Source organism: Podarcis erhardii (genome assembly GCF_964252035.2).
Source record: "Podarcis erhardii genome assembly, chromosome: 9".
NCBI lineage: Eukaryota > Metazoa > Chordata > Lepidosauria > Squamata > Lacertidae > Podarcis > Podarcis erhardii.
Genome location: NC_138512.1, coordinates 35,972,922 through 36,000,731, shown reverse-complemented (window position 1 = coordinate 36,000,731; position 27,810 = coordinate 35,972,922). Strand labels below are relative to the sequence as shown.

General features: G+C 40.3%; 1 protein-coding gene across 4 annotated transcripts in view; it reads left to right on the top strand.

The window, feature by feature from the left end:
• The window catches only part of TLL1 (tolloid like 1), a 137,532-nt gene that overhangs the window by 99,758 nt on the left and 9,964 nt on the right, over window positions 1-27,810 (top strand). For 3 of the 4 annotated variants that reach the window (XM_081875266.1, XM_081875267.1, XM_081875268.1), the window contains 7 exons: window positions 4,297-4,399; window positions 6,849-6,965; window positions 11,608-11,753; window positions 13,428-13,623; window positions 16,037-16,162; window positions 17,636-17,796; window positions 18,284-18,464. In XM_081875266.1, coding sequence (XP_081731392.1) covers window positions 4,297-4,399; window positions 6,849-6,965; window positions 11,608-11,753; window positions 13,428-13,623; window positions 16,037-16,162; window positions 17,636-17,796; window positions 18,284-18,464 — 1,030 coding nt within the window. Of the gene's footprint in view, window positions 1-4,296; window positions 4,400-6,848; window positions 6,966-11,607; window positions 11,754-13,427; window positions 13,624-16,036; window positions 16,163-17,635; window positions 17,797-18,283; window positions 18,465-24,964; window positions 25,085-27,810 lie in introns of all 4 variants that reach the window. The other variant, XM_081875269.1, reaches the window with a different exon arrangement.

The following is a 27,810-nucleotide window of genomic DNA, read 5'->3' as shown; positions in this document are numbered from 1 at the left end:
GGGCACAGGGACCCATGCCGCCCTAGGCACCCAATCGGCTCGTTCTGCCACTGGGGCTAGAGGCAAAGGTGTGTGGAGCAATGGATGCAATTCTTACCTTTGTATAGTTGGCTACATTTTACCAGGAAAAGCCAGAGATTTCCCTCACATGTTCACTCTGTCCAGGCAAGCACAAAGATTGATTTCTGTTCAAGGACACATTCCAAGTAAAAAAAGTACTTGAGGGCATGGAGCAGGGTCATAAGGCAATCCTGCAAGTAAACTAGTCCCAAGACCTGATAAGAAATCAGCAGCCAGTACAGATCTCTGAGCTGAAGTGTATGCTGGCAGGGGAGTGTGTCTGCCATCAACTATGCTGCAGCATCCTGCACTAAGTGCAGCTTCGCGAGCGCAACGGAATCCCCACATAGAGTTGCATTGCAGCAACCCACTCTTGAACTCATCAATATACAGTATATTCTGTAATTTGTTAAACAGAATAAAATAGCCTGCCTGCATATTTTTCGAAGGTTGTGTTCTTCTCTTTGAAAGTATAGTAATTGCCAAACGGCATATTTCACTGTCATTTTTATATAAATAATTTGCTTTACTTTAAATTTTCTCAGTTTTTCTAAGCACGGTTTTGCTAAAATGGTTCTGAATATATATTATGTTTCATTTTCCCTTTCCATAATGTATTGTGGGCTTTCCTGTTCCAGCAGTGAAAATGTGTGATTCATTATTCTGCATGAGACAGCAGTGCTACTACTGAATTTGCTTACGTTACCATTAATTTCTCAGTTGTGCTGACAAATGTTCATTGATTGTTTATCTCTGGAGACTTGCAGCCATCCTGTCCTCTTGAACTGTTGATCTGCCTTGTCTCCAGTTCTTCTTCTGTGTCTGCTGAATTGCAAATTGAAGTTAAATGTTTTTTCGTAGACCACAATTAATGTAATGTTGCCATAAGAAAAACAGAACATTTGTAACTGAAGATTTCAGTATATTGTGCCCATTATACTACATCTTCATTTATTTCTCTTTTTGGAGTGACCACATTACTTTGCCAGCTTGCCTTATGTCACAAATAGTGTTTCGCTGAACTTGTCTGACTTTTACAATCTCAGAGCAGCATAGTACAATAAGCCTGCAACTTAAATGCATTTAACTTCTACGTATTCAGCTTTACGTGCTTCACATTTTTTTAAAAAGGGGGGGATGGAAAGGGGATGGATGTCCAGGAAATAAGCATATCCTACCCACCATTGCACCCAGTGTGTTTGACAATACTGTACGCAGTTTTGACTTTAGGTGTGATCCCTGGAATGTAAGCCTTGCATTAGTTGCAGACTTGCTGTAGTTTGAAATAAGTCTTGAAATATAACAAATATGAATGCTATAATGTGTTTCCTTCAGTTGAAGTAATTTAGGCTACTATGTATTGGTGCTTACATTTAAAGGAAGCGAAGTCAGTATTGCTGATTTAGGAACACCAGAATATAGGTTCTGAAATAATTAGTTCTACACTCAAAGACTGAAGCCTGGCACATAAGCCATCATTGCATATTTCCTGCTTACAATAAAAATAACTATGACTCAGAATTTCTACGGCTTTATGTTCACGAGAGGATTAAACAAACATTTTCCAAGTATATCAGTTTTTAGTGAAAGTGTCGTGTCAGCAGCCCAACAAAATGCTCAGCATGCTAAAATCTATTGATTCCAATGGGCTTGAACATGCTTAACTCACTGTTGGATTGTGGCAGAGGCTGACAATCCTGCTCAGAGCTGACTACTTAAATCCTACTTATTTCAGCTTAATAAATGGGCTGAACTGGATCTCAGCCCACTTATTTCCTTCAACATTTGGATTCTAGGCCTAGAGAAAAGGTCTTGGGAATAAAGCACATGAATATCGGTCTACTCATGAACAAAATTAGGGAGGTGGGAGATTAGGAAAAGATGCCCACTGACACAGTTGTAGCCACAGGCACCTAAACTGTTGGGCTTGAGCAACACATTGCTAAAAACATGACCAACAGAAACGTCTCTGTAGCAGGAAACTTGTCTTGTCATCCCTTGGATGACAAGGGAGTCAAGGGAATGTTAAAAGGAGGATAAGGATTTTGCAGAGAAGCTGAATGAAGCAGGGAACTTGATTCCCTCAAACTCCCTCAGCAAGAGAGCAATAATGTAGTAACTGGCTCTCAGTGTAACTTTTCTTCCCTACAGTTTTGTTTAGGTAACCGTTACAAACCCACAATGCATATTTTGTGACCATTTCAAATGTGTATAAGCTTATTTCCATTGTTGCAAGGGTTTCCAGTCTAAAATCAAAATGTTCGCAAAAGTTCGATACAATGCTACTTAATTGAGTTCTGTGTGTATATCTGAAGTGCAGTAAGAAACCAGTTAATTATATTTTAGGCTCCTTGTCCACATAGCAGTCAACTTGAGGAAAGGATAGATTCTCACACAGATACAGAAAACATGTACAGCTGGCAAAGTAGCTGCCGAAGGAGAGTATACAGTTGCAGTATGAAATTGGATTTACTGCACAGTAGCAAATGGTTCTTTTACAGAAAATGCTCAAAATCTGATCTGTCCAGTGTTAAAGCAAAACTGCTCTAGTCAAACTACTGGCAAAGCTTATTTGACTGTGCTGCTTTAGGCTGTGGTCAGTTGAAGCAGCAGTTCCTGAATCATTCGTTCGGTTAATGTCATGTGTTTTCAGAAGTGTTTGCTATTTAAAATTCTCCTCTAATTTGTAATGGGAAGCTTCTATTGCTTCCTAATGTTTCAAGCCTCCCCCACCTGCTTGAAATGATTCAGACTGGATTCATTACATTCAGTTCATCTGGCATCACAAAACATATTTGCCAATCATTGACATATTATTTATCAAAATTTGAACATATGCAAAATAGCTTCTTCTTCTTTTTACCACACAAGGCGTTTCAAAGGTTGTCTTCTGTGCTGATTGCTGTGTAATTCTTACACCAGATGCTCAATGTAAATTCATTTTTTTTCATTGGTTAAAGGTGGTAAGTAAGTAGCAGCTGCTGTTACGTCTGCCTATTGAAGTGGCCCGACATATGCTGTCAGGACATAGTAGGGATGTACCTCTATAAATGAGTACATAGTATGTGAATTCTGTGGTAAAGTGAAATGTTCTTGTGCCAACTGCTATTTTAGCAGTTCTGGTCTCACTGTCTAAAAATATGTGTTATTAATGGATGCAATCTGTTATGTTCATCATGACTAACAAGATGAAAGATCCAGCTTCTCATTACTGCGGGGGGTGGGGGTGGGGGTGGGTCTTAGTCAAGAAATTAACAGTTCCTTCCTCTGCAGAGATGTCACTGTAGGGACAGTGCAGGGTAAGGCTGTCTCGCAGACTGCTATATCCTGCATTTCAGATCACATACTCCATCTGACCCTATTTCTTCCATAACAAAGGCTTCTCCTCTGATTTCATAAAGTTTAAGTTTAAGCCCATGGATCAGATTGTAACTAATGAGATGGTATATTCTGCACCTCTCTAGTCACTAAAATTGAAGGTGGAATAGATCCACATGATATCTATAGTTCCCTGCTCTCCACCTTCAGAGATCTGGTACACAGTAATGCTTAAAGCTTGTATTCCAATGTTTAGCAAAAGTTTTAAAATTCAGGATCCTCATTATAAATTTACTGTCATCGTGTCGGCTCCTTCAATAAATGGCCCAGGTGCCCCATCACCAACTTCCTTCCTCTCCCTGCTGATCATTTGGGGAGGCTTTGGGCTGGGTAGGGTCTGGATTTGAACCCTGAACCCCAACGCTATCTGCACCATTGAGCACAGTTTCATTTAGCATGCTGATGCAGGCAAGGATTTGTTGATTCAGGCACCAACCCAACACTGACATTATGAGAGGACTGCTCTGGATATTGTCACCCCAATAAACCATTTACACAGGGAACCCTTGGAAATTAATGTGGATCACTAAAAATTCTCTGTTAGGGGATAGTGAGCTCTTGCTTGATGGGGCAAGGAAGGCACTCCTTGTCTAAATATTTGTGTTTGCTATTCCAAGTCAGGACAGAGTGTCCTCCCCACAGTTTCAGAATCTAGGCCCTAAGGAGCTAAGCCCTTAAATGCTTATTAGATAGAGGGTTTATCTTAGTTACATAGAAAATCAGAGGAAATAGTGACACTATTCAGATGTTAACATTTCTGACATTTATGGTCAGCATAGGAATATCTTTATTCTGGTTCAGAGCAGAAACCAAACCACGTGTCTGACATACTGTACTTCTCTCTTTTGCACTTTTCAGATTGTTTTAAACTTCACTACAATGGACCTCTATAAGAGCAGCCTCTGCTGGTATGACTATATTGAAGTAAGAGATGGCTACTGGAAAAAATCACCTCTGCTTGGTATGAAACCTCTGTTGTGATCAATTCTGAATAACCGGGACATAGAAACAGTAGCTAAATAAAAAAATGATCTGGAATTAGCTTATTAGTTGGGAGATGTTTGTACCACAAGCCATGAGAGAGCTGTGTGCCTTTCGTCGTTGCAAAGTGTGAGAGAAACATAACTTCTGCCCTCAATTATTACCTGCTCTAGGGAGCCCTGTATAACTGGTTCCATCGGCTTGTCATGTGTATGTGCTGGTGAGTTTGAGGTAGAAGAAAGGGTTGTATCTCTCTTGCACATTACAGGGTGCACTTTGGGTACACCCAGTAAACATGCACTACAGCAAGCAATTCTGCAAAACGTGAAGAAGGGTTTGGATTTGATATCCTGCTTTATCACTACCCAAAGGAGTCTCAAAGCGGCTAACATTCTCCTTTCCCTTCCTCCCCCACAACAAACACTCGGTGAGGTGAGTGGGGCTGAGAGACTTCAAAGAAGCGTGACTAGCCCAAGGTCACCCAGCAGCTGCATGTGGAGGAGCGGAGACGCGAACCTGGTTCACTAGATTACGAGTCTACTGCTCTTAACCACTACACCACACTGGCTCTGAAACAGTGAACAGTGAAAAATCCAGAGTGGAAGAGTACTGTCTAAGCATGCATGGTAGTGAACAACCAGCTTTTGAAACTCCTTCTTCATCAGGCAACACAGATGCCCCTGCTGTGTTTTGATTGTTCGCTTCTTGCAGCCGGAAGTCACTTATAAATAGTTGCAAGGTTTAATTTCCTAGTGGAAAGCTTTAAGTTTAAGCAGATCTAGGTGATAATATATGTAATAGGTCTATATTCAAGTGTTTGCTGCTCTCTCACCTGCTTATTTACCTGCATTATTTCTACTTCACAAAGATGTTATGTCAATATTTTCAGATGTCTCTTCTGGACATTCTGCTTTGTCCTGATTTTGTTTTTACTGTTTTGATTGATATGTGTAAACTGCTTCGAGGTCATTTGTGACAGTAAGTGGTGTACACAAGATTTAAATACATAAATTTTAGAATTCCCACAGGACATTTAAGAAATCAGTTGTTGCCTTAGGATATCTGACACCCCATGACCCATGGTAACACACGCACGTCCGACATTATTCAGGAGTTTCCATAGTAGGGTGTGATCTGTGTGCCCATATGATAAGGAGTTTTCTCTGCTGTCACTACAAAAATTAAAAAGAGGAGTAAGACAAGTGGAAGCTGGAGGAGGGACAAAAGTATCAGGAAAGGAAGAAGGAAGAAGCAGAAAATTTTTAAAAAGGAAGGAAAAGGTGACTAACCTAGTAGACTTAAACAAAAAAATTCTTCCTAGTAAGGAAAGACCTTCTGTACCAAATCCAAATAACAATTGCATTCTCAAAGCATGTTGTAGACTGGAATAAATGTTTGTTATTGCTACTGTTTTCTAGCTAGTGTTCCAGTTTATAGAAGACTTTCAAAAATAAGGGCAACTTTTTGTTAATACTTAATGACTATAATATATATGTCTATTATTTGGACTGTAAATCCTATCTGTGCATTAAAGGGGCTAACCCTGGCACAGCTGTTACTGAAACCAGGAAGCCAAACTATACATAACGCATGTGCACACCCACCCACCCTGTGTTTGTTTATTTATTTATTTAAATAATTTTACCCTGCTCATCAGCCACAAAGGCTGAGCTGGCTTAGCAATGGGCATTATGTGTATTTTAATGAACTGAACAGAATGAAAGATTATGAGTCCTGGGGGCATTGAAAATGTGTGTAAGAGCTTAACAGTGCTTAGTTTATTTTCTTTAGTTGCTATTTTTTACATGCTGTTAATATTGTTTTATGGATTATAAATGCTGTATTGATTTGTTAATCATATAATATGACTTTTGCTGTAATTGTGAGGTTTTTTTATTTTTCAGTTGCTATTTCGTTGGCAGAGTTTTGTAGTTGTTTTATTGGTGATCTGTTTATTATTTTAGGTGATTTATGCTGTATCTGCGGTGTTCTATTAACGTTTTATTATATTATTGTTATTTAATGTTTATAAGCAGCTTTGAGATCATTTGATTGAAAACCGGCATAGAAATACATTTAATCAAATAGAATCAATCAGTGGTGGTTCTCCACGTTCTGTGCTGTGACTTCTTCCCCATGTGCATGCTCCTCTGCCCCCCACTCCCTTTCCCCACATTTGGGCTATGATACTAGAAATAAACTGGGGTGAAACAGGTGGGGAGAGGTTGTGGGGAGGAGGGGAAGCAGCAGCCAGGGTTTTAAATTGTACCCCAACTCCAACTGTACTTTACACATAATTGGGGCAGAACGTCTGTCCACGGAATCTGCCTTCATCAAGTGTAGTTTGGCCCTGACATTAATTATGTTAAATTGCAGGATTTGGCCTGGAGAAGGAGACCTTAAAATGTGTTTTCTTATTGTTCTTTTAGGCAGATTCTGTGGTGACAAACTCCCAGATGTCCTTACCTCCAGTGACAGCAGAATGTGGATAGAGTTCCGTGGCAGCAGTACCTGGGTAGGAAAAGGTTTTTCAGCCACTTACGAAGGTGAGTTGCTCTTGTAATCAATTTTACTAAAGTTTATTCCTTTGAAACTATATGAGCTTGTAATAATTTAAACTTGATCAAATGAGTGGTTAAATTGGCTGCATGTATCTTCCTGCAACAGGTTTTTAAATCATCATCTTCATCATTATTTTTTTACCAAAAGCTACTTTGAGAAGCTGTGAGTTTGAGTAGAGGAAAGACAGTGGGTGGGTTCTGCTGAATCCTTGCCCTTCTTAACTGCTTTTCTGCTCTAATTGTCCTTCTGGAATTTTGGGATTTTGGCTAGGAACCTAAGATATTTGGGGCACCAGCCTGCATAGAAACTGCATATGTTTATTTCTATGTATAGTTGCAAATGGAATTTATAGGTCACAGAAGGCAAGTCAACTAATTTACAAATCACCCCAGACAAATTATACAGTTGGTTTACATGCCACCCCAGATCACCCCTCAAATTAGTTCCTTTTCTATTAATTTACTCCAAATATCTAAACATACTTTTCTCCAAATAAATTCAATTTCCCTTCATTATTACTCATTCAATACTCTGAAATCAATTCTAGGTAAAGTCATATAAAACGATTTGTTAATTTGCTTACCCAAAATAATATTCTATCCAGTCACCCAGTTCCATTTCCCCTTGAATCATCACCCAAAAACATTTACGACTCTCACAAAAAGATCTGGGACTTGTAACCTAGCAACACCCCTGCTGCAACCGTTTTTCTACCTCCAGGAGAGAAAAATGCAGGAGAGTTAAGCATGCTTTTGTGCAGCATACAATGAATAATGAATGCTTAAGATCTACTCGATCATTTCATATTGGTGTAGTTCTCTAATGTATGTACATAGTCTTTAAGGAAAGGCGAGAACCTCAATATTCTTTTTCTTTAGCTATAGCGGTCTAGGATTCCCAAATTCTGATCCTGAAGTACTGTCAGGTGCTTCTTATCTAGTTGGATAATATGATTGTTCTCTTGCAAAACTCTAATTTATTTTAATGTTCTTTGTGTGCCCAAACCTCTCAGGAGGCTGGGCCTCTTCTGAACAGTAGTAATGACATTTTTCAATTCTTAATCAACTATAAACTGTGGCAGCTGACCAAGTTCTGCATGCTAAGAGACTTCCTTTCCTCTGAGAAGGGAATGTTCCATGCAAAGCACAGATATTTCCCATTGTGGGTGCCAAACATTTCCCTCTCATAGATGACAAAGGGAAGTCCCGGCATCAGTGGGGTTTTGGTTCAGACATTGAAGCTGCTGGGTCATGTCCTATGGCTGCAATCCAACCTGAAGTTTATACACACTGTGTGTAACAACGGTAAAATTACAATACAAAGTAAAACAGCAGAGACAGATCAGGGCAGACATAAAAGAAATACAACAAATTTGTACCTGAAGGAGCGTCTCCACTCCATCATTCAGCCCAGATGCTGTGGTCCAGCTCCAAAGGCCTTCTAGTGGTTCCCTCACTGTGAGGTTACAGGGAACCAGGCAGAGGACCTTCTCAGTAGTCCCACCCGCTCTGTGGAACACCCTCCCATCAGATGTCAATGAGATAAATAACTACCGGTATGCAACTTTTAGAAGACATTAGCCAAGGCTGCACAGGCCCTGGATGGGCTGGATAAAGGCCGACAATTTAATGCTGAATTCTTACAAGGCAGAGTTTCTGTAGGTTGGTGGTTCCTAGGTCTGGGAATTGATTGTCTTGGATGGAGTTGCAATCCCTTTGAAATAACAGGTTTGAGGCTAGGTTGCTCACTGATCCAACATTGTTGCTGGAGGCCCAAGTAGACTCAGTGGCAAAGAGTGTCTTTTACAGCTTTGGTTGGTTTGCCGGCTGTGGTTGTTCCTGAACAAGGAATAGTTATATGGTCTGTCTGAGACTACCCTTGAAGCTGGTTTGGAAGCTGCAGCTAATGCAGAATGTAGCAGCAAGAATGCTGAGTAGTTCAGCTCCCTGGTATCATATTACACCAATTCCAAAATAATTGCATTGGCTGCCAATCTGTTCCTGAGCCAAATTCAAGGTGGTAGTAGTGATTTACAAAAGAACTTGGGATCTATATATTTGAAGGAGTGCCTCTTCCCATGCCATCCCAACTGTGAGCTAAGAACAGCAGCTGAAGCTCTCCTAACTGTTCTGTATCCAAAGGAAATATGTTATGTGGCAATTAGGAAAAGGGCATATTCTGTGGTGATGTCCCAATTATAAATGCTCTCCCTCTTGAAATTTGATAAGTTTCCGGTACTAATTAATGGGTGCTTTTAGAAGTCTTGTTGTTGTTTAGTTGTTTAGTCATGTCCGACTCTTTGTGACCCCATGGACCAGAGCACGCCAGTCTCTCCTGTCTTCCACTGCCTCCCGCAGCTTGGTCAAACTCATGTTCGTAGCTTTGAGAACACTGTCCAACCATCTCTTCCTCTGTCGACCCCTTCTCCTTGTGCCCTCCATCTTTCCCAACATCAGGGTCTTTTCCAGGGAGTCTTCTCTTCTCGTGAGGTGGCCAAAGTATTGGAGCCTCAGCTTCAGCATCTGTCCTTCCAGTGAGCACTCAGGGCTGATTTCCCTAAGAATGGATAGGTTTGATCTTCTTGCAGTCCATGGGACTCTCAAGAGTCTCCTCCAGCACCATAATTCAAAAGCATCAATTCTTCGGCGATCAGCCTTCTTTATGGTCCAGCTCTCACTTCCATACATCACTACTGGGAAAACCATAGCTTTAACTATATGGACCTTTGTCGGCAAGGTGATGTCTCTGCTTTCTAAGATGCTAAGTTTGTCATTGCTTTTCTACCAAGAAGCAGGCGTCTTTTAATTTCGTGACTGCTGTCACCATCTGCAGTCATCATGGAACCCAAGAAAGTAAAATCTCTCACTGCCTCCATTTCTTCCCCTTCTATTTGCCAGGAGGTGATGGGACCAGTGACCATGATCTTAGGTTTTTTGATGTTGAACTTCAGACCATATTTTGCGCTCTCCTCTTTCAACCTCATTAAAATGTTCTTTAATTCCTCCTCACTTTCTGCCATCAAGGTTGTGTCATCTGCATATCTGAGGTTGTTGATATTTCTTCTGGCAATCTTAATTCCAGTTTGGGATTCATCTAATCCAGCCTTTCGCATTATGAATTCAGCATATAATTTAAATAAGCAGGGAGACAATAGACAGTCTTGTCATCCTTTCCCAATTTTGAACCAATCAGTTATTCCATATCCAGTTTTAACTGTAGCTTTTTGTCCCACATAGAGATTTCTCAGGAGACAGATGAGGTGATCAGGCACTCCCATTTCTTTAAGAACTTGCCATAGTTTGCTGTGGTCGACACAGTCAAATGCTTTTGCGTAGTCAATGAAGCAGAAATAGATGTTTTTCTGGAACTCTCTAGCTTTCTCCATAATCCAGCGCATGTTTGCAATTTGGTCTCTGGTTCCTCTGCCCCTTCGAAATCCAGCTTGCACTTCTGGGAGTTCTCGGTCCACATACTGCTTAAGCCTTCCTTGTAGAATTTTAAGCATAACCTTGCTAGCATGCAAAATGAGTGCAATTGTGCGGTAGTTGGAGCATTCTTTGGCGCTGCCCTTCTTTGGGATTGGGATGTAGACTGATCTTCTCCAATCCTCTGGCCACTGCTAAGTTTTCCAAACTTGCTGGCATATTGAGTGTAGCACCTTAACAGCATCATCTTTTAAAATTTTAAATAGTTCAGCTAAAATATTATCACTTCCACTGGCCTTGTTATTAGCAGTGCTTTCTAAGGCCCATTTGACTTCACTCTCCAGGATGTCTGGCTCAAGGTCAGCTCAAGGTCAGCAACCACACTGCCTGGGGTGTACGAGACATCCATGTCTTTCTGGTATAATTCCTCTGTGTATTCTTGCCACCTCTTCTTGATGTCTTCTGCTTCTGTTAGGTCCTTACCACTTTTGTCCTTTATTATGGTAATCTTTGTACGAAATAAAACAAATTCCTTCCAGTAGCACCTTAAAGACCAACTAAGTCAGTTCTTGGTAGCTTTTTGTCCCACCAAGAACTGACTTAGTTGGTCTTTAAGGTGCTACTGGAAGGAATTTGTTTTGTTTTGACTATGGCAGACCAACACGGCTACCTATCTGTAATTTGTACGAAATGTTCCTTTCATATCTCCAATTTTCTTGAACAGATCTCTGGTTTTTCCCATTCTGTTGTTTTCCTCTATTTCTTTGCATTGCTCGTTTAAGAAGGCCTTCTTATCTCTCCTTGCTATTCTTTGGAAATCTGCATTCAATTTCCTGTATCTTTCACTATCTCCCTTGCATTTTGCTTGCCTTCTCTCCCCCGCTATTTGTAAGGTCTTAATAGGAGGTTAATTGGCTTGAACAGACTTTGATACTGTTATTGCTATGGACATTGCTGTATGTGTATGTGTGTTTTTTTAAATTATAAAACCTTACTTATTTACCCCCCCCCCCAAAATCAGTTTTTGCTATGGTATTATCTCTTCTTGTTATTGGTTTATTTGGTGAGACCCTTTGGTTTTAATTTCTATTATTGTACCTCTCCCAGGCATTCCTAAGCAATGAAGTGTGGGTTAGTTTTTTCAGTATTAATAATAAAAAAATTGAAAATGTGCTCAGTCTGATTCTTATGTATTCTTCAGCAATTTGTGGAGGTGAAATACACAAGAATGAAGGCCAGATCCAGTCTCCTAATTATCCTGATGACTACAGACCAATGAAGGAATGTGTGTGGAAAATAACAGTGTCAGAGAACTACAATGTCGGATTAACCTTTCAGGCATTTGAGGTAAAGCCTTTTAACTGATCTGAGCAAACCATCTGTGGATAAGTGACAGTGACATTTAAGGGAATCCTCATTAAGCCAATGAAGAAACAAAACATTCTCTATATAATGTAACCCCTATAGTTAATATTTCCTTTCACTGAGACTTTTCCCATTGCATAAATTTCAAGAAGATTAAAGGGATTTTATGCTATCTGTGCTATTTAAATTGGAATTTTTTTTAAACTGACAATAGTTTCTTTTGACAAATGACTAATCCTGTTCCACAAGGCTGCATTAGGAATCTATTAAATAATAGGCCTATTATTTCTTTCCTAAATGTATATCTTTTCTTTTTTTAATTAAACAAATGAATGTTACTATTATTCAGAGATAAATATTAGTGTTCCTCCTGCCAAATTGTTACACATTATCCTAGAGCTGTTAATTTTATTTTTGACACTTCTACAGAATACCTCTGTGTGTCATTTGCTGCTATAAGCTATGTACTGCTGAATAAGCCTATAACTCTAGTTGTGAACTATATATCATGTTTTGGGTCAGGAAAATATTTTTTTATAGAATGATTTGAATACTCTCCTAGGGGTCAATAATATATATATATATATATATAGAGAGAGAGAGAGAGAGAGAGAGAGAAACATAAATGTAATGTATTCAAACGGGATTTCATAAGGCTAGTCATTAATACTTTATGCATGGGGTTGAGATTTACAGCTGGTGTATGTGATATTTGCATTCCAGTTTGGAATAACCTTTTTGCATTTTTCTATTATATAAGCTTGATCCGTTATCCTCACAGCAGATGTTTAAAACAATGGGAGCTTAGAGAATGGAAATCTCAAGGGATCAGAGCATAGACAGCCAACTTCATGACAATAATCTGGCCTGAAAGCTGAGGCCAAAGTTATAACTTTTTCACTGAGCTACCGGAACCCTCCGTGCATAGCTCAGTGTTAGGGTTCCAACTTTACAAGTTTACTGGCATGAGTTGAGCTCCCAACATCTTCAGATAAAGAATCTCAGGCAGGTTGGTTGAGTAAGTCTCTTGCTTGAAAGGCTAAAAAGCTACTGCCTATCAAGTAGGACAAAGCTGGCATGATGGACCATTGACCGGTATCATATGTTCATTGTTTCATGGTCCATTACTAGGTCAAAGATCTATGCTATCTTTGATGTATGTATATGTGTACTGCTAGGTAGCCAGTGTTGCTTCAGATTGTTATTCAACCCACCAGAGTATTTGAGATAACCAGAAGCAACCGTAGTATATTCAAATGAGCGAAACCCTTCCTTAATTGCTGGACCCCCAATACTCATTTCTTTTCCTTCACCTGACTTAGCTGTGCATCTGCTTCAAGTTCATACCACGCCTCTGACTCTTATACCAGTTTAACTCTTGATTTGTACACATCCTTCATTTCATTTTACAAATTAGCTTCATTTGTAAAATGTGTATTGCTGCAAAACCTCATGTGCTTTTGCACTGGCCAATGCTATACTGCAATCCCTTGGAATTGAAAAACAAAACAAAACCCTACATAATTATCAGGTTTACAGTGAAACTCAATGATATGCTGAACCCCCAAAGTAAGGTTTTGTAAAAATGTGTTTTACATTGAGTAGCAGGAAAAGGACCAGATATAATATCTGTCATGTATTGCTTTGTATTTGCAGATTGAGAGACATGACAACTGTGCCTATGATTACTTAGAAGTCCGAGATGGAACCAGTGAAAGCAGTCCTTTGATTGGCCATTTTTGTGGCTATGATAAACCTGAAGACATCAGATCTACCTCTAATACCCTGTGGATGAAGTTTGTTTCTGATGGAACAGTCAACAAAGCAGGGTTTGCTGCTAACTTTTTTAAAGGTACCAGTTTTGGAAAGTGAGAATCTAGTTGCACTTGACGATGCAATTCAGAAAAAAAATGCCAATTTTCAGTGTGTTAAAATTTAAATATCTTGTTTTACCCACAGGAAACATACAACACTTGTTTTATATGAACTTCACTGTTTGTGTGCTGAATTCAAGGCACTAGCGCTTATTTTTTGATCTGGAATATCCAAAGCAGTAGCACTTTTGTCTGCATTTAGCTTCCTATTCTTTCATTGTTCAGTGGTCTTAGCATCTATAAGACTGAGAGCCACTGCTGAGCCTTTATAGTGGTGGCTTTTGAGTCTGCTTCCCAGTGCTGTGCATCGGATCTGAGAACTTGTCACTTTTCGCAGTATAGGCTTTTACAGAGGCTTTTAATGCTTCATCTTGTTTAATGCCGGCTTTTAATTTTATCCAGTCACTCTGCAGCTTTATTGTATCTTTATTTTATTTGTGATGATGCTTTAAGAACCTTTTGATGAAAAGGGGGCTAAGATTTGTTCCTGAAAATAAAAAAGAACCTCTCTACAGACCTTGATAAGTAATCAGAATTTTATATTGCTTAATGTGTGCCCTCTCATATAGCCACTCATGTTCTTTACACATATAAACATTACCAAACCACAGAGGTATACATTTTACACATTTATTCAATATCAACTGTTTTTTTTCTTTTATGAAAATAATGCAACACATAAAGCATAAGACATACCATGATTCTGTATCAAATACTTAACTATTGTCACAAAATCAAACAAAGACAGGAGATCAGCTGTCTTTCGTATTTGCTATTACCGATGTATCAGGTGTATGCTTTTATTACCTATTTTAAATGGATGATTCGGAACCCACTGTTACTGAAATCAAGAGAACTAGTGATGAAAGAAGTGATGACTAAAATGTTCATAAGTATGTCATGCTGCTTGTAGAGATAATACTGTATTCTACGTTTCCCTCTTTCTCTCTGTTGCATCTTGTTTCCTTTAATATCAGTAGAATAAAAATGTGGGATTTGAGGATTCAGTTAATCTGGGTTTGAGTATAAAATTCAAGATAATGTATAAATTCATTCTGTTGGAGATAAAGTGCCCTTTGAGTGACCCTGCTGGATTTTCAGCCTTTTCTCTTAGTATTTTACACAACCTTTAAATTTCTGTGGCCTAAATTATTGCATATTTGCAACACAATTCTTAGGGCAACACAATACCTGTGTGCAGAAGGATGCCCCACCTCAGGCCCCACACCAAGCTATACAGAGATGGGATTCTCAACAAAAGAAAATGTTGTGGGAATGTTGTGGATAGTAGGAGAGGATATATTGATTAAATATTATCCTTCTCACTCAAGCTAGTGAGTCAGTAGCAGAGTGCATTCCCCAGTATATAGCAGTTGGTAGATTCGTTTGAATCTCTTTACTTAAGCAATCCAATGTGGCTTGTCCAGACTGTGTTTGATCCTAGCAAATCCCCTTTGTTCCCTCTTAAAAAGAATAAAGACACAGCAGTCTCCTTTAAAAACAATGATAAGAAGTTTACTTACATTCAGTTCACTGTAGGTTCCCTGAAGGCAGGCTTTAGCTTGTAGTTACAGAAAAGAGAGTGGGTTCATCCCATGTGGGGAAATGAGCCCATGTGCTGCTGGCTGAGAGCTAGCACACAACAAAAGTATCAGGTTGGAATAAAACGAAGGAGGAGGAGGGAAGATGGCAGCGTGACCAGCTGTTTTATGGGGTCTCCCAGGGTGACGCCCATCTACCTGGTCACACGCAGGGGGCTGATGCTTCAGACCAAGTGTGACAGGAAGCCCTCCTGGCTGGAGTAACATACCCCTGTGTGTCCACTCTGGGCAAACAGGAAGTGTTGCACTTGACTGCTTATGTTACATCCCACAAAGAGATGCAGGTCGCCCTCTATATTTAGTCAAGGAATGTAAGCTCAGTACTTGTGCCCCTGGACCAAAAGGAGAGGAGAAGTCTAGACAGGGATCTGGGAGGCAAACATAGACCTCTTATTTACCAAAGCAGCTGAAGGGAAAAGCAGCCTTCTGGAGATCCCTCCACAAACAGCTACAGTGTCTGCGCAAGGAAGGATCATGCACTTATAATAAATCTAAAACTAGAAGCTTAGTACAATCTGAATTATAGGGAAATAATCCGATGGGCTGTCATTGTGTTTTCACTATAGTCAAGAGACAAAGAAGTCAATGATTTTATTTTAATGCTGATTTGAATTTGAATCTGTTTTAGTATTTTAATTTCCTGTGTGTTTTGCTGTACTGCAATTGTTTTCCTGCTTTTACGGTTTTATCTTTTTGCAAACCGCTCTGAAGTTTTTCTGACAATAAAGCGGTGTGTAAGTTTTATGAAATGGATAAGTAAATGCAATTCTGTCTTTCCATTTCTTCACAGAGGAAGATGAATGTGCCAAACCTGACAATGGTGGATGTGAACAACGGTGTGTGAATACACTGGGCAGCTATCAGTGTGCTTGTGATCCAGGTTATGAGCTTGGGCCTGACAAGAAGAGTTGTGAAGGTAAGGCTGCTCAGGGTCTCAAAGATTCTGTAGTTTTATTTCATGATAGGCCAGATTTAGGAACTTGGATATGCCAAAACTCACTCGTGCCCCAAGAGTCTATGTCAAGACTGACTTTTGTGCATGTATCTTTATAAACAACATAACAGATACGTGTCAAAACAGTGACCAAATGATAGGTAGTCTGGTGGCTTTACATATGTGCCATAACTGCATGTGGTGATCATTTAGCAGCTCAACATATTCTATGTGAACACTAATTCAGGTATGTTATTTCAGACAGGAAAGCCTTTTTAAGTACAATAAGCCCGCAACTTATGTGCGTAACTTTAATTTACTCACATTCAGCCTTACGCACTTAGCAAACAAATTAAAAGTAAACAAAAAGGGGTCAGAATGGGGGTGGGCTTCTGGGAAAAAAATACTTTGGCAATCCCACCCACCATTGAACCCAATGTGTTTTGACTATGCAGTCATACCTTGAATCTCAAATGCTTTGGCTCCCAAACAAATTGGCTCCTGAATCATCTAAACCCAGAAGTGAGTGTTCCGGTTTTCAAATGTTCTTTTGGAAGCTGAACATCTGGCGCGGCTTCCGATTGGCTGCAGGAGCTTCCTGAAGCCAATCTGAAGCCGTGCTTTGGTTTCCAAACGTTTTGGAAGTTGAAAGGACTTCCGGAACCGATTCCGTTCAACATCCAAGGCACGACTGTACGTGATTTCAGCTTTAGGTGCAATTCCCGGAACCTGAGCCCCACCTAAGTTGCAGGCTTACTGTATGTATGTCTGCAAATATGCATTTGAAATATGTGGAGTCTCTAGGTTTAATGTTCATATACTAAAATGGAAGTTCAATAACTGAAAGTCATGAGACAGACATAACTGTGCTGGTATACAATATGAACTGTGCATGGAAATTTAATATGTTATTACTGTGCACGTTATATGTACTGATGGCTCTCAACTTCAGTTGAAGAACATTCTAATAAAAGCTTGCTTCTTTTCTCTGTGGACTGATTTTCACAGTAACCCTATATTTCAAATGGTAAAGCATGGGGAGTCAGCTTCTTCTTCAACATGTATAAAATAGGCATTGATTCACACAAAATGCATTCATGCATATGTGATTTATTAGTACGCAAGTATGCCTTGCTACAAAATCAGTCTATTTAAAAAAAATGGGAGGAGGCTGGATCATGGTGACAGAGCAGATTCACATACATATTTCACACAAGATGTGCTGTGTGTTGTGCAGAACAAACAGGTATGAGAGCCCAAGCTTGCTTCCACATTTTGCCACATGCAGTAAATACCGTAGATGCCAGGTGGCAGTATGAACTGGTTTTGAATTGTGAGGGTCTCTGGTTTGGTCTGTCTGATCCATATTGCCATATGAGCAATCAGTCCATCTCCCAAAATGTGGTTTCTTGGGTCTGTAAATAAGTAATAGGATTTCTTTCTCTTTTGTTTCAGCGGCTTGTGGAGGACTTTTAACAAAGTTGAATGGGACTATAACAACACCAGGATGGCCCAAAGAATATCCTCCTAATAAAAACTGTGTGTGGCAGGTGGTTGCTCCCACCCAATATAGAATCTCAGTGAAGTTTGAGTTTTTTGAATTGGAAGGAAATGAAGTAAGTTAACTGAAGACAGATACTAATGCCTAATTACATAATTAATAGTGGTAGAATTGTCAGGTTCTAAGCATATATATGTCCTGCAAATATGGTACCGTATTGCATGGAGTGAAAAGTGGCCATTGTAATCCTTTTTTTCATTGCCTGGGAATATTCCTGGACTGCTTAAATAGTCATGCAAAAAAACTCCTTACCCTCTCAAACAGCTTAACTAGACTAGGATCCTGGGTTTGTAGTTAGTTAAAGGAAATATTAAATATTATCATAATATGATACAATGTTAACTCTGGTCTCTTCACCCCAGAGGCCTCCAGTAAAACTATTCATGGTGGGTAAAATGCATTCTTGTGTGAGCAAAATTCAGAAAAAAGCAGCAAATTGTTGTAAATTCAGTCTATTTTTATCTATATCTGAGGTTATAGATAAAATATAAATGAAAACTATGGCTTATTATTTGACTAATACTGGATCTTTCATTTCTCAGGTGTGTAAATATGATTATGTAGAAATCCGTAGTGGCCTTTCTTCTGATTCCAAACTGCATGGCAAATTTTGTGGTACAGAAGTGCCTGAAGTTATCACATCACAATATAACAACATGAGAATCGAGTTCAGGTCGGATAACACAGTCTCAAAAAAGGGTTTCAAGGCTCACTTCTTTTCAGGTATTAAAACAAACACCTTGGGTGCAGTCTCTATGAATTGTGTGTTGTTTATGGTGTCCGTAATCTAGGGAAAGTTTTTGCTTGCAATTTTTGCTCATTGATGCTGATGAATGAACATTCTCTTAACATGTTTAGTTTCAATTTTCTACTCAATAAAACAAATATAATAATAATTGTAAGATTTAGACAGCCATAATGATCATGAAGAGGAAGATCATGAAGGGGAACATACCTGACCAGATTCTGAATATCTCATTTATGGTCCTAGTAATGCTAGCTTTCTTTTAGAAAGAATATGAATGGTATCTATTTGAGTCTGCCTGCAAACAGAATGGACGTCAGAGCAGCTTTAAGGGGGCGAGTAGGGGTCTTCAGGAAAGGAGAGGAAGGGAGTGTCATTGCTTGAATAGATTTCCTCTTGTGCAACTTTGGGTATCACATTATAAATGGATCTTTGATTTAGTACCACTTTGGTACTCATTTTAAATACTCTTTTCGGTTTTCTAAAGTTTCTCCACCTAGGAAAGGTAGAGAAGCATAACATAAAAGGGGCACTTACCCAAATACCTTTTTTACATGAAATTTCAGAGAAAGAGAAAATCTCCCTTCCTTACCTGTGCTCTCTGCTCTAATAATTTTAGGCATGGGAAATCTTTATGGCTAAGTTGACATTTCCAAATACTTTATCTTGGTTGCACATTCTGGAAGAGGTTAATGTGGCTCATACATATGATACCACAAGTCAAATTTCATAAAGAGTCTGAGCTCTACTAAGGGCTAAGTGGAAGTTGAAGAGGCAAGCAAAAGAGTCTGATGATGTTAATATTTGTGGCACCTAGGAAACAGGAAAGATTCCCCCTTTATCAAGACAGAAGCCTTATGACCCCTGACATGAAGTCCCGATACACTAAAACAAACTTGGGTATTTGGGCCAAAGACATTTCTTTTCCGTTTTAAGTAAATAAACCATCTATAATACAACAACCCTGAAATAAGTAGATTCCTAAAACTGCAATCCAAATCCCTGGCTGGCCATGGCAAGGCTTAGCAGAGTGCCATAGCCCCAGCTACATCCATTGACTCAGCCCAGCCAGGCTGGAGGAGGAAGAATGCCTGTTTGCTACATCGGCTCCCAGTCTGGTGCAGCAAAGAGGTGTTGCCATCATGTCCCAGTCCAACTCCTTCATTTCCTGCACCCTTCATTACAGGGGTTTCTGCTGACAGGCAGTGGATACCACCAACAGGTTGTGTCTGCCATTTGGGCAGCTGCCTTGTGGCCCTTCTTATCAGTAGAGCTCCTTTGCCAACAACCAGGCAAGGCTGAATGGAGGACCACTTCTACCTCATCCAAAACCCCTCCATCCTAGTGGATTGGAATAGTGGTGGTGTATTGTTCTGTAAATGACATTCTAAGAGTCAAGGCCTTTAGTCATAGAATATAGTTCAGCTTTTCCATTTTAGCTAGCTTTTGGAACAGTCTGCAGGAGTGTTAAGCTGCTTGAAATCCAATTGATTTCAGTATGTGCTTAAATCCCACACACCGAAGGCAATGGAGATTAAAATCACTTTGGTTCAATAACACCCCATTGCAATAATCAGGATGTCTGAGCTAGATTGCACACTGTATCAATGATTATGGTTTGAGTCCTATATTTTAAAGTCATGCACTTTCAATTGATGGACAGTAATCTTGCTGTGTCTTTCATTTTAAATTTTAAAACGTTTCTGCTCAAAATGATTGCCTGTTCCAAGGTGATGTTTGTATGTTACCCTAAAGGCTTTGACCACAGATTACAGCGGAGATCCACTGTTGAAACTTTTTTGGGGGCTCTTAAGCAGCTCCCATATATAGCATTGGAACTTGAGCAAGGGAATATCTCAATGGATTGTGCTCCTTAAGAATGCAATACTTAATTAACTGCAACAGTTTCCCCCTTGTAGTTTTGATAAAATGTTATCTAGCGTAAGTGTAGGTAAAGGTGTTTCCACTCTGGTCAGCTTCGCTAATAGCTGGATGATTTACTACAGCCTGTGTGTTGTTACTTAGAAATTCAAGAAAGCAGATAAGTAATCTGACAGAAGTTATAATTTGTAAAGACAAGAAGGTTAAAGGACTGTAGACCTGAAGGGCGGGTTTCTTAAAATAATTATGATTGTTTAGAAATGTTAGCAGACCAGGAAAGAAAATCTCAGACTCAGATTAATATGTGCTTTGTTTCATGGAGACTTATAAAGAACTTTATTTACTTACAGTTAAATGTTTATATTCAGTGTTATTCTGATTTATTGTGTAGTGTAGGTGGTCAAAAGGGATATTACATTTCTGTAGCATGCCATTTTTGATTTCCATCATCAAGCCATAAAAGCAAAGCAGAATTTAATAACTATACATCTAAGCCAGGGATTGCTAAATTCCCCAGAACATTCAAGAATCCACCAGATTCTATCTGTCTCTAGGAGCAGATCAGCCTGTACACCTACCCCTGCAGGGAGGGTTAGTCACTACCAGTTCAAACTTCACTGGGGTCCATCCATGTCAACGTGATGACAGTCAACCCCTGCCCTAACCACTATATCGCTTGCAATCCTCTATGTTGTGTTTCTGACACAATGAATTGAGACAGCCTCAAGGTTGTCATGGTGGCCATGAAGTCCTGAGCTGGCCCAGGCAAAACAGAATTGGCATGGATATCGAAGTCCTCCAAGATTCATATTCTGGGGTACTCCAAAACCACCTCTGCCAGCTCAGTGAGGGAGGTGGTTGGCAATGCAGTGGGTGGTACACTAACAATATCTCCTTTCCCCCTAACCCAACATCAAATCCAAACCCTCACATCCAGCTATTACATTTGGATTGGTTTCTTGGTGAAATTTATGTTGTTTTTTTCTATGGATTACTGCCACACATCCCTTCCCTCAAACTTCATCTGGTGCTTCGCAAAAGAAGAAAACTGAGTAAGGACAGGGTCCCCTAGCAAACTTCGTCCATGATCAGAGTTCTTTTACAGTGGTTGGATGTGGCCTTAAATAATGGCACCACCAGATGAGAGGACAAGTCAACATAGCTACTCAAATCTCTGTTGAGGGTTGGCTGAGCAAGAGCAAGACATCAAGTGTCTCTTAGCCCCTCCTGTGATGATAATATTGCTTACCCACCATTCTATACTTCCCCTTCCCCTAAACTCATCTTAGAAACCTCACAAATAAATGAGAGATTCATAGATGAACTAATACGATGGTTCTGTATTTCCTAGCTATACACAGAAATGTCTGTACAGTTGTACCTTGGTTGTCCTGAACACTGCAAACACTGCAAAGTAAGTGTTCCGGTCTGCGAACGTTTTTCAGAAGCCGAACGTCTGACATGGCTTCTGCTTGACTGCGGGAAGCTCCTGCAGCCAATCGGAAGCCGTGCCTTGGTTGTCAAACAGTTTCGGGAGTCAAACGGACTCCCGGAACGGATTAAGTTTGACAACCAAGGTACCACTGTATATGTATTTTCTGCAAAACACAGAAGATAGGCCCATCTGATGAAGTTAGCTTCTTCTTTTACTACAACAAATTGTTTGGATTCTTTTATGATGGCTTTGTACACCAAATGCTCACAGTGAGTTAAATTTTGAATGTCCTTTCAGAAAATACCTGCTCATTTCTGAAGTTTAAACAATATTCAACCTGGCAGGCTGAAATCCTAAAGTTATGGGGAGTAAGCCCCATTGGGACTGTCAACCCCTCCATGTATCCATGGTGTCCTGGTACTCTACCAATTCCAAAGCATGTAGTAGTCAGGGCAGGGAGGTGGTGTTTGTGTTTGGGGTGGGGGCTTGGCATTTCCTCAACACCCCAGAGTGACCAGTAGTCCTGGGCACTGCGGGGCTGTTTGGAAGGCTGGGCTGACCACTGCAGAGGATGGCTATTACTGGCCATCCACATAAGGAACTGGGGTGTTGTTGAGGGATCTCCTGGGGATCCCCTTCCTAGTCTGATGTTGTTTTTTGTCTCCATGGCTGCAACTCCTTGTGATTCCTTCCTGACTCTCTAGACCAGGGGTCAGCAAGCTTTTTCAGCCATGGGTCGGTCCACCATCCCTCAGACCATGTGGTGGGCCAGACTATATTTTGAGGGGGGAAATGAACGAATTCCTATTCTCCACAAATAACCCAGAGATGCATTTTAAATAAAAGCACACATTCTACTCATGTAAAAACACGCTGATTCCCTAACTGTCCGTGGGCCGGATTGAGAAGGCAATTGGGCCGCATCTGGCCCCTGGGCCTTAGGTTGCCTACCCCTGCTCTAGACTGCAGCTGCCCCATTACTGCTGGGAAAAGAAGCTTGGAGGAGACGTGTTAGCATAAACACATTGTTTCCATTCCTGGGGTGTTTGGTCTCTGTTAGACAATTGCTCAAAGTGTCTGGTTTTTGTGGAGCGGATTCCCCAAGCGCAAAGTCCCTGAGCCCCTCTCCTGAGTGGGCTACACCTTATTGCAGGAAGACTGAAGTAAGGTGAAGTGAGGCTGGGAGATGTGCAGCTTATATCCTGCTGTTCTGGCTGTGCAATTGGCCAGGAGTTATAACAAATCCTGAGTTGTCTACCATGGCAGTGTGGCCAGGGCTGCCGGCTGAGCCTGCTCCTGAGGATCAGGTCCCCTCCACTGACGTCCATTGTGTGTTTTGAGTTACACCACCCTTTTGGACAGCTTAATTTAGACTGGGTTGCCAGGTCATGTGACCAAGCTAAACAGACTTGGGATCCATTGTAAGTCTGCTCCCTCCAGCCCCCCCCCAATTTACCTCCAGGATTGGGGAACCCCCTGAGCTAGAGATCTGCTGTATGCTAAGCTGCTCAGTTCAGCGGATCTGATCACTCCCTAAGGATTGCCCCCTAAGCCAAGAGCTTCAGGGGAAAACTGATTTTTTGGAGGGAAGAATTTTCTAGAAAAGACTGTGGGTAGGCACTCTGGAAGGAATTTCCAGGCATAGAGACAAAAATGAGATAATGGGTGGAGTCACTGAAGAGAGTAGGAGACGATTATGCGGCTGAGGGCAGTGGGACTCTTCAAGTGATTACTGAATCTCACTAACAATTTAACATAAATAATTAGTAGCGTTGATAGCATAATCTAATCCTGTACACCAGACGCTGTTGGAAATAGCATTTCCTGGACATCAGTGCTGAATGGAGAGCTGAATAACTGCTACTATAGTATGAATATAGCTAAACATTCCCACTGAAATAACACCATTGGTAATCTTTTCTTGGCTACATGCAGAAACTTCTAGGCCAAAAACACGCTATGAGAAATATACAGATGGCATATTCAGGATACTAATTTAAAGCACTGACATCTTTTGAAAAATATCTGACAGTGTATACAAAGATGACTTTATGCTTACAAGAGGCAGTGTAAGTTCATATGTTAGAAGTCATTTGTTAGAAGTCAGGATGCTTATCAGGCCACTGAAGTCAGGTTCTGAAGGACTATTATTGTCACTATTGTCATGTATGTGCTAATAGTAATGAAATAAAGATCCTATGAATCATAAAGAATAAAAAAAAATTAATTTGGAAAGGTGAATTATATGAAAACATGCCCATCTGGTTGGATTTATACAGCTCAGTTAGGAAACAGAATCATGGGATCAATAGAGTTTTTTGATTAGAACAAAGAAGATGGCAGAATTGCCCTGGGACTATAGCACTAGTGGTGGGGATTTAACCCTTTTCAACTTCCATTTTTCTGATTTAAACCCTTCTACCAGAAGCTGTTATTCACCCATATGGGGTAAAAGGTTCCCTCCGTATTTTCCCTTTCAGTGTGAATAGCAGCAAATAGCTCAGATAGAAGGGTTGAATCCCTCTACCCAGCTAACATGGCGTCAATAAAATCCTCCCAAGACCTTCAAACTTCAGAATAACCCACAGAAAGTCCTAATCATAGATCCCCTGCATTGCAGTCCAGTTTGACACTGAGTGACAGCTTCAAAGTCCAGAGTCTGCAAAAGTTTTAATAGGAAAAAATATATTAGGAAACCAAATCTAGAGGATCATTGGATACATATGATAGACTGCAGTGGGTTCAGAGCAGAGTAAACACAGAATTCTACTTCACCCCCCCCAAAAAAGAGAAACTTTTATAAATAAATGAAGTATTATAATTTTAATTCTTTAAAATAGCAACAACAGCAGCATCTTATTAATTAGTTTGTTTAATTTCAAGCTGAAAGACACAACCGCTAACATTTTAATGTTCCAGTGACGTTTGTTCTTTGTATGATCAGTTTTGTATAAGTGGTTTCGTTCCATTCTGAAAATGAATTCATTTTATTTAACTATATGACTGTATATTGGCAGAGGAGGTGGGATTGTAGAATAGCGATGATCATGTTACTATAAACAGATGAAAAGTTATAATGAAACTGCCCTTGAGCAGATTGACGTTTGAAGAATCACTCAGTCACTCATTTTTGGTGCCATCCTGGTACATTTTTTCCTACAGACAAGAGAGCTGCCTGCAAGGAGAAAATTTTTGTTTTTGAATCATGCAAGGACTTGATAGAGGTTGCCCCTTCAGGCCAAGTACGTATAATTCACAGACTGGCCTCTGAGGGTCTCAGAGGTATGACCTTATGTCTTGTGAATGGTTAAAATCTAACATATTGCTGAGAATGGATCTTTCCCTTTTATAATTACTGACAGAGAGAAATACACAAAGGATCCATTCAAAACTGGGAGACAGAGTTCCATCTCTTGAGCACAACAAATGGTTTGCATTTAGTCAGCAAAACATTTGTTTCTCTAACTAATCACTAATTTTTCCCCCTTCTAAGATTTTCAATTTGAAATGCACATGATGGAAAATCTACACTGGCTTATGTAAAATGTAGATAAGACTTTTGCTGCACCATTCACTAACCGTGCCAAACTATTGTATTCTGCTGAAGTTTCACTTTCTGTCCTGTGATCATTATACAACACCGCTAGAGAGGGAACAAAAGATTTGTTTCAATAAAGCAGATATACCTTGAGCAAAACAGCTTTTGACTGAATATACACAAACATGACTTTTCCATTTCAGGTATTTTGACTGAACAGAGAGGGCTTTGATAGCCTCTGAGAAATTAGAGCTCTTTATTCATGGGCCTGCTATTTGTAATAAGTACTTTTGAGCTCACTTTCTATACATTTGACTGGTTTGCTAGACAACTGCTTGTTAAGGAGAAGAAATGCTAGACAGGTCACCATTCCCTGGTCAGTTCTCTGCTTGCCTTTTCCATTACCTTTTGCAGGAGAAAGTTTGTCACAGGTTTGCTTTCTAAAGAGATAAAAAGCAAGCTTTCTCACACTAAATAGGTATATCTGTATTGTTGCTCTAGGGTCTAGGATGAACTTCAACAGTCTAAGTTGGAATCTTTCCACCAATTAATGCTCATTTGTTCTGGCTGGAGTCCAAAGTCTGCATGTAGTGTTTCTTTGCATGCATCACAGCCTTCTAGGCTTCCTTGGGTATACACAGGGGCTCTTCACATGCTGGCTTTCCTGATCCCTGCAAGATCACAAATGTAAACGGCACATTTCTATTTAATTAAACTGCAGTCTAGCATTTAGATTAGTTAACGTTTTCAGAACCCCGCAAGTCAGTAACCTGCTGGCAGACTACATTTGTACTGGGCCAGCAGAAACTTTGCATAGAACTTGGTCCCTTTGTTTTGTTGTAGGGTGACACAAAGCTTGTGTCGTTAGCTTATAGAAGGGACTCTCACCAGGAAGTGAGAATCTTGTGAAGTTTTTACAAAGGCTTCCCCATGTGGTGAAACAGAGAGAGAAAATATCTGCAGGAAAAGGAGTACTAGAGAGAGTTATTTCCAATAACTGATGTGTTATTGGAAATATTCTAAGCTTCTTGAAGAGGAGTCTGTGTGGGTCATACATTTCAGCATGTAGGATGTTGGAGTGCTGGACAATACAGCTATTTTGTTCCTTTGGATTACTGTACACAAGTTTCAGTTAAAGAAGAGGGACAAAGAACACAGGGCAAATAAAAAGCTGTTGCCAGAAACTGATGGTAAAAGGCAGCTTGTGCGCGTGCAGTGATTTTGGCTGTACCAACGTAAAATAACTGCATGCTGGTCTTGTTCAGACAATAACACTTCCTTTACTGTGTCCTAATGGAGGGGAGGGCTTTGCCTCCCTAAATCGGCATTTCTGTAACAGCATTGTAGTGCTGTATCCAGCCCCTATTAGCTATAGTTCCCCCTGGAGAGTCCTAAAATGCAATTAATGCATTGCACCTAAACACACACACACACACACACACACACACACACACACTTTTCAATACGTAGCTTAATACCCAGTCACAGTCACTGCAATCCTATGCATAGTGTCCTTAGGAGTAAGCTCAGTTGAACTCAGTGGGGCTCACTTCACACTGTATAGGTTTAATTTCAGAAGTGGCTCAGCCAGTGGCATTCAGGTGCAAAGCTACCTTCCTGGCAGGTATGTTGCTGCCACTTGTTGAAATGGAGAGGGGGTGAGGTGTCGGAGTCAGGGCTGTGTGGGCACACACTGGCAGCAGTGCCAGAATGGCTTTGCCAGTGTGACCGCACAGTCCTGAGCTCCCTGCCACCTCTCCCTCTTGGTACGTAGCTGCAGTGACGCTGCCCAGAAGTTATTGCGGCTCTGCCCCACCAGCCGAGCTGCTTTTGTTCCATCTGTAAAACACATCGAACTTTAACAAAACACCTTAAGCCAGCTGAAACGCAGCCCTTTCACTTTCAACCAGAAATGCCAGCCATTTCGCAAATAAGTGTCACAATTTACACGGCTGGCATGAAGTAGGAGCCCCATCCAAATAAAAAGAAAGAGTTACCCCCCCTCCTCAGCTTGATGAGCTTCTTCATTCTCTGTGTGAATCTGTTCCCCTATACTAATCTGGAGCTAACGAACTTGAAAGCCTTGTTATTGCCGCATGGCAAGGAAGGCCTGCTGGTAACTTTATCACTCCAGTAGAAGACATTGTCATTCCTGCTCTGAGAAAAGTTCTGGAGCTCTTCTTCTTTTCATTCTGCCTCCACTGTGCCACTGTCCTCCAGTCTCTGATATAACCATCAACGACTCTGATTATTTTAGCTTTGCTGAAAAGAGAGGGCCTTACAAATGTCTAGTGTGGTGTGTCATTTTGAATATGTTTCAGAAATAAGTCTTGCCAGTTTTGATTTAATGGATCAGCCCCACCTAAAATAATAACAGCTGAATGGGGGCAGCAGATGCCTCTGTCTTGCTGGAATGACTGCCTGTTAATCTAGTTTGGCTTTTCTCCTTGCAAATGAATTTTTATGCTGT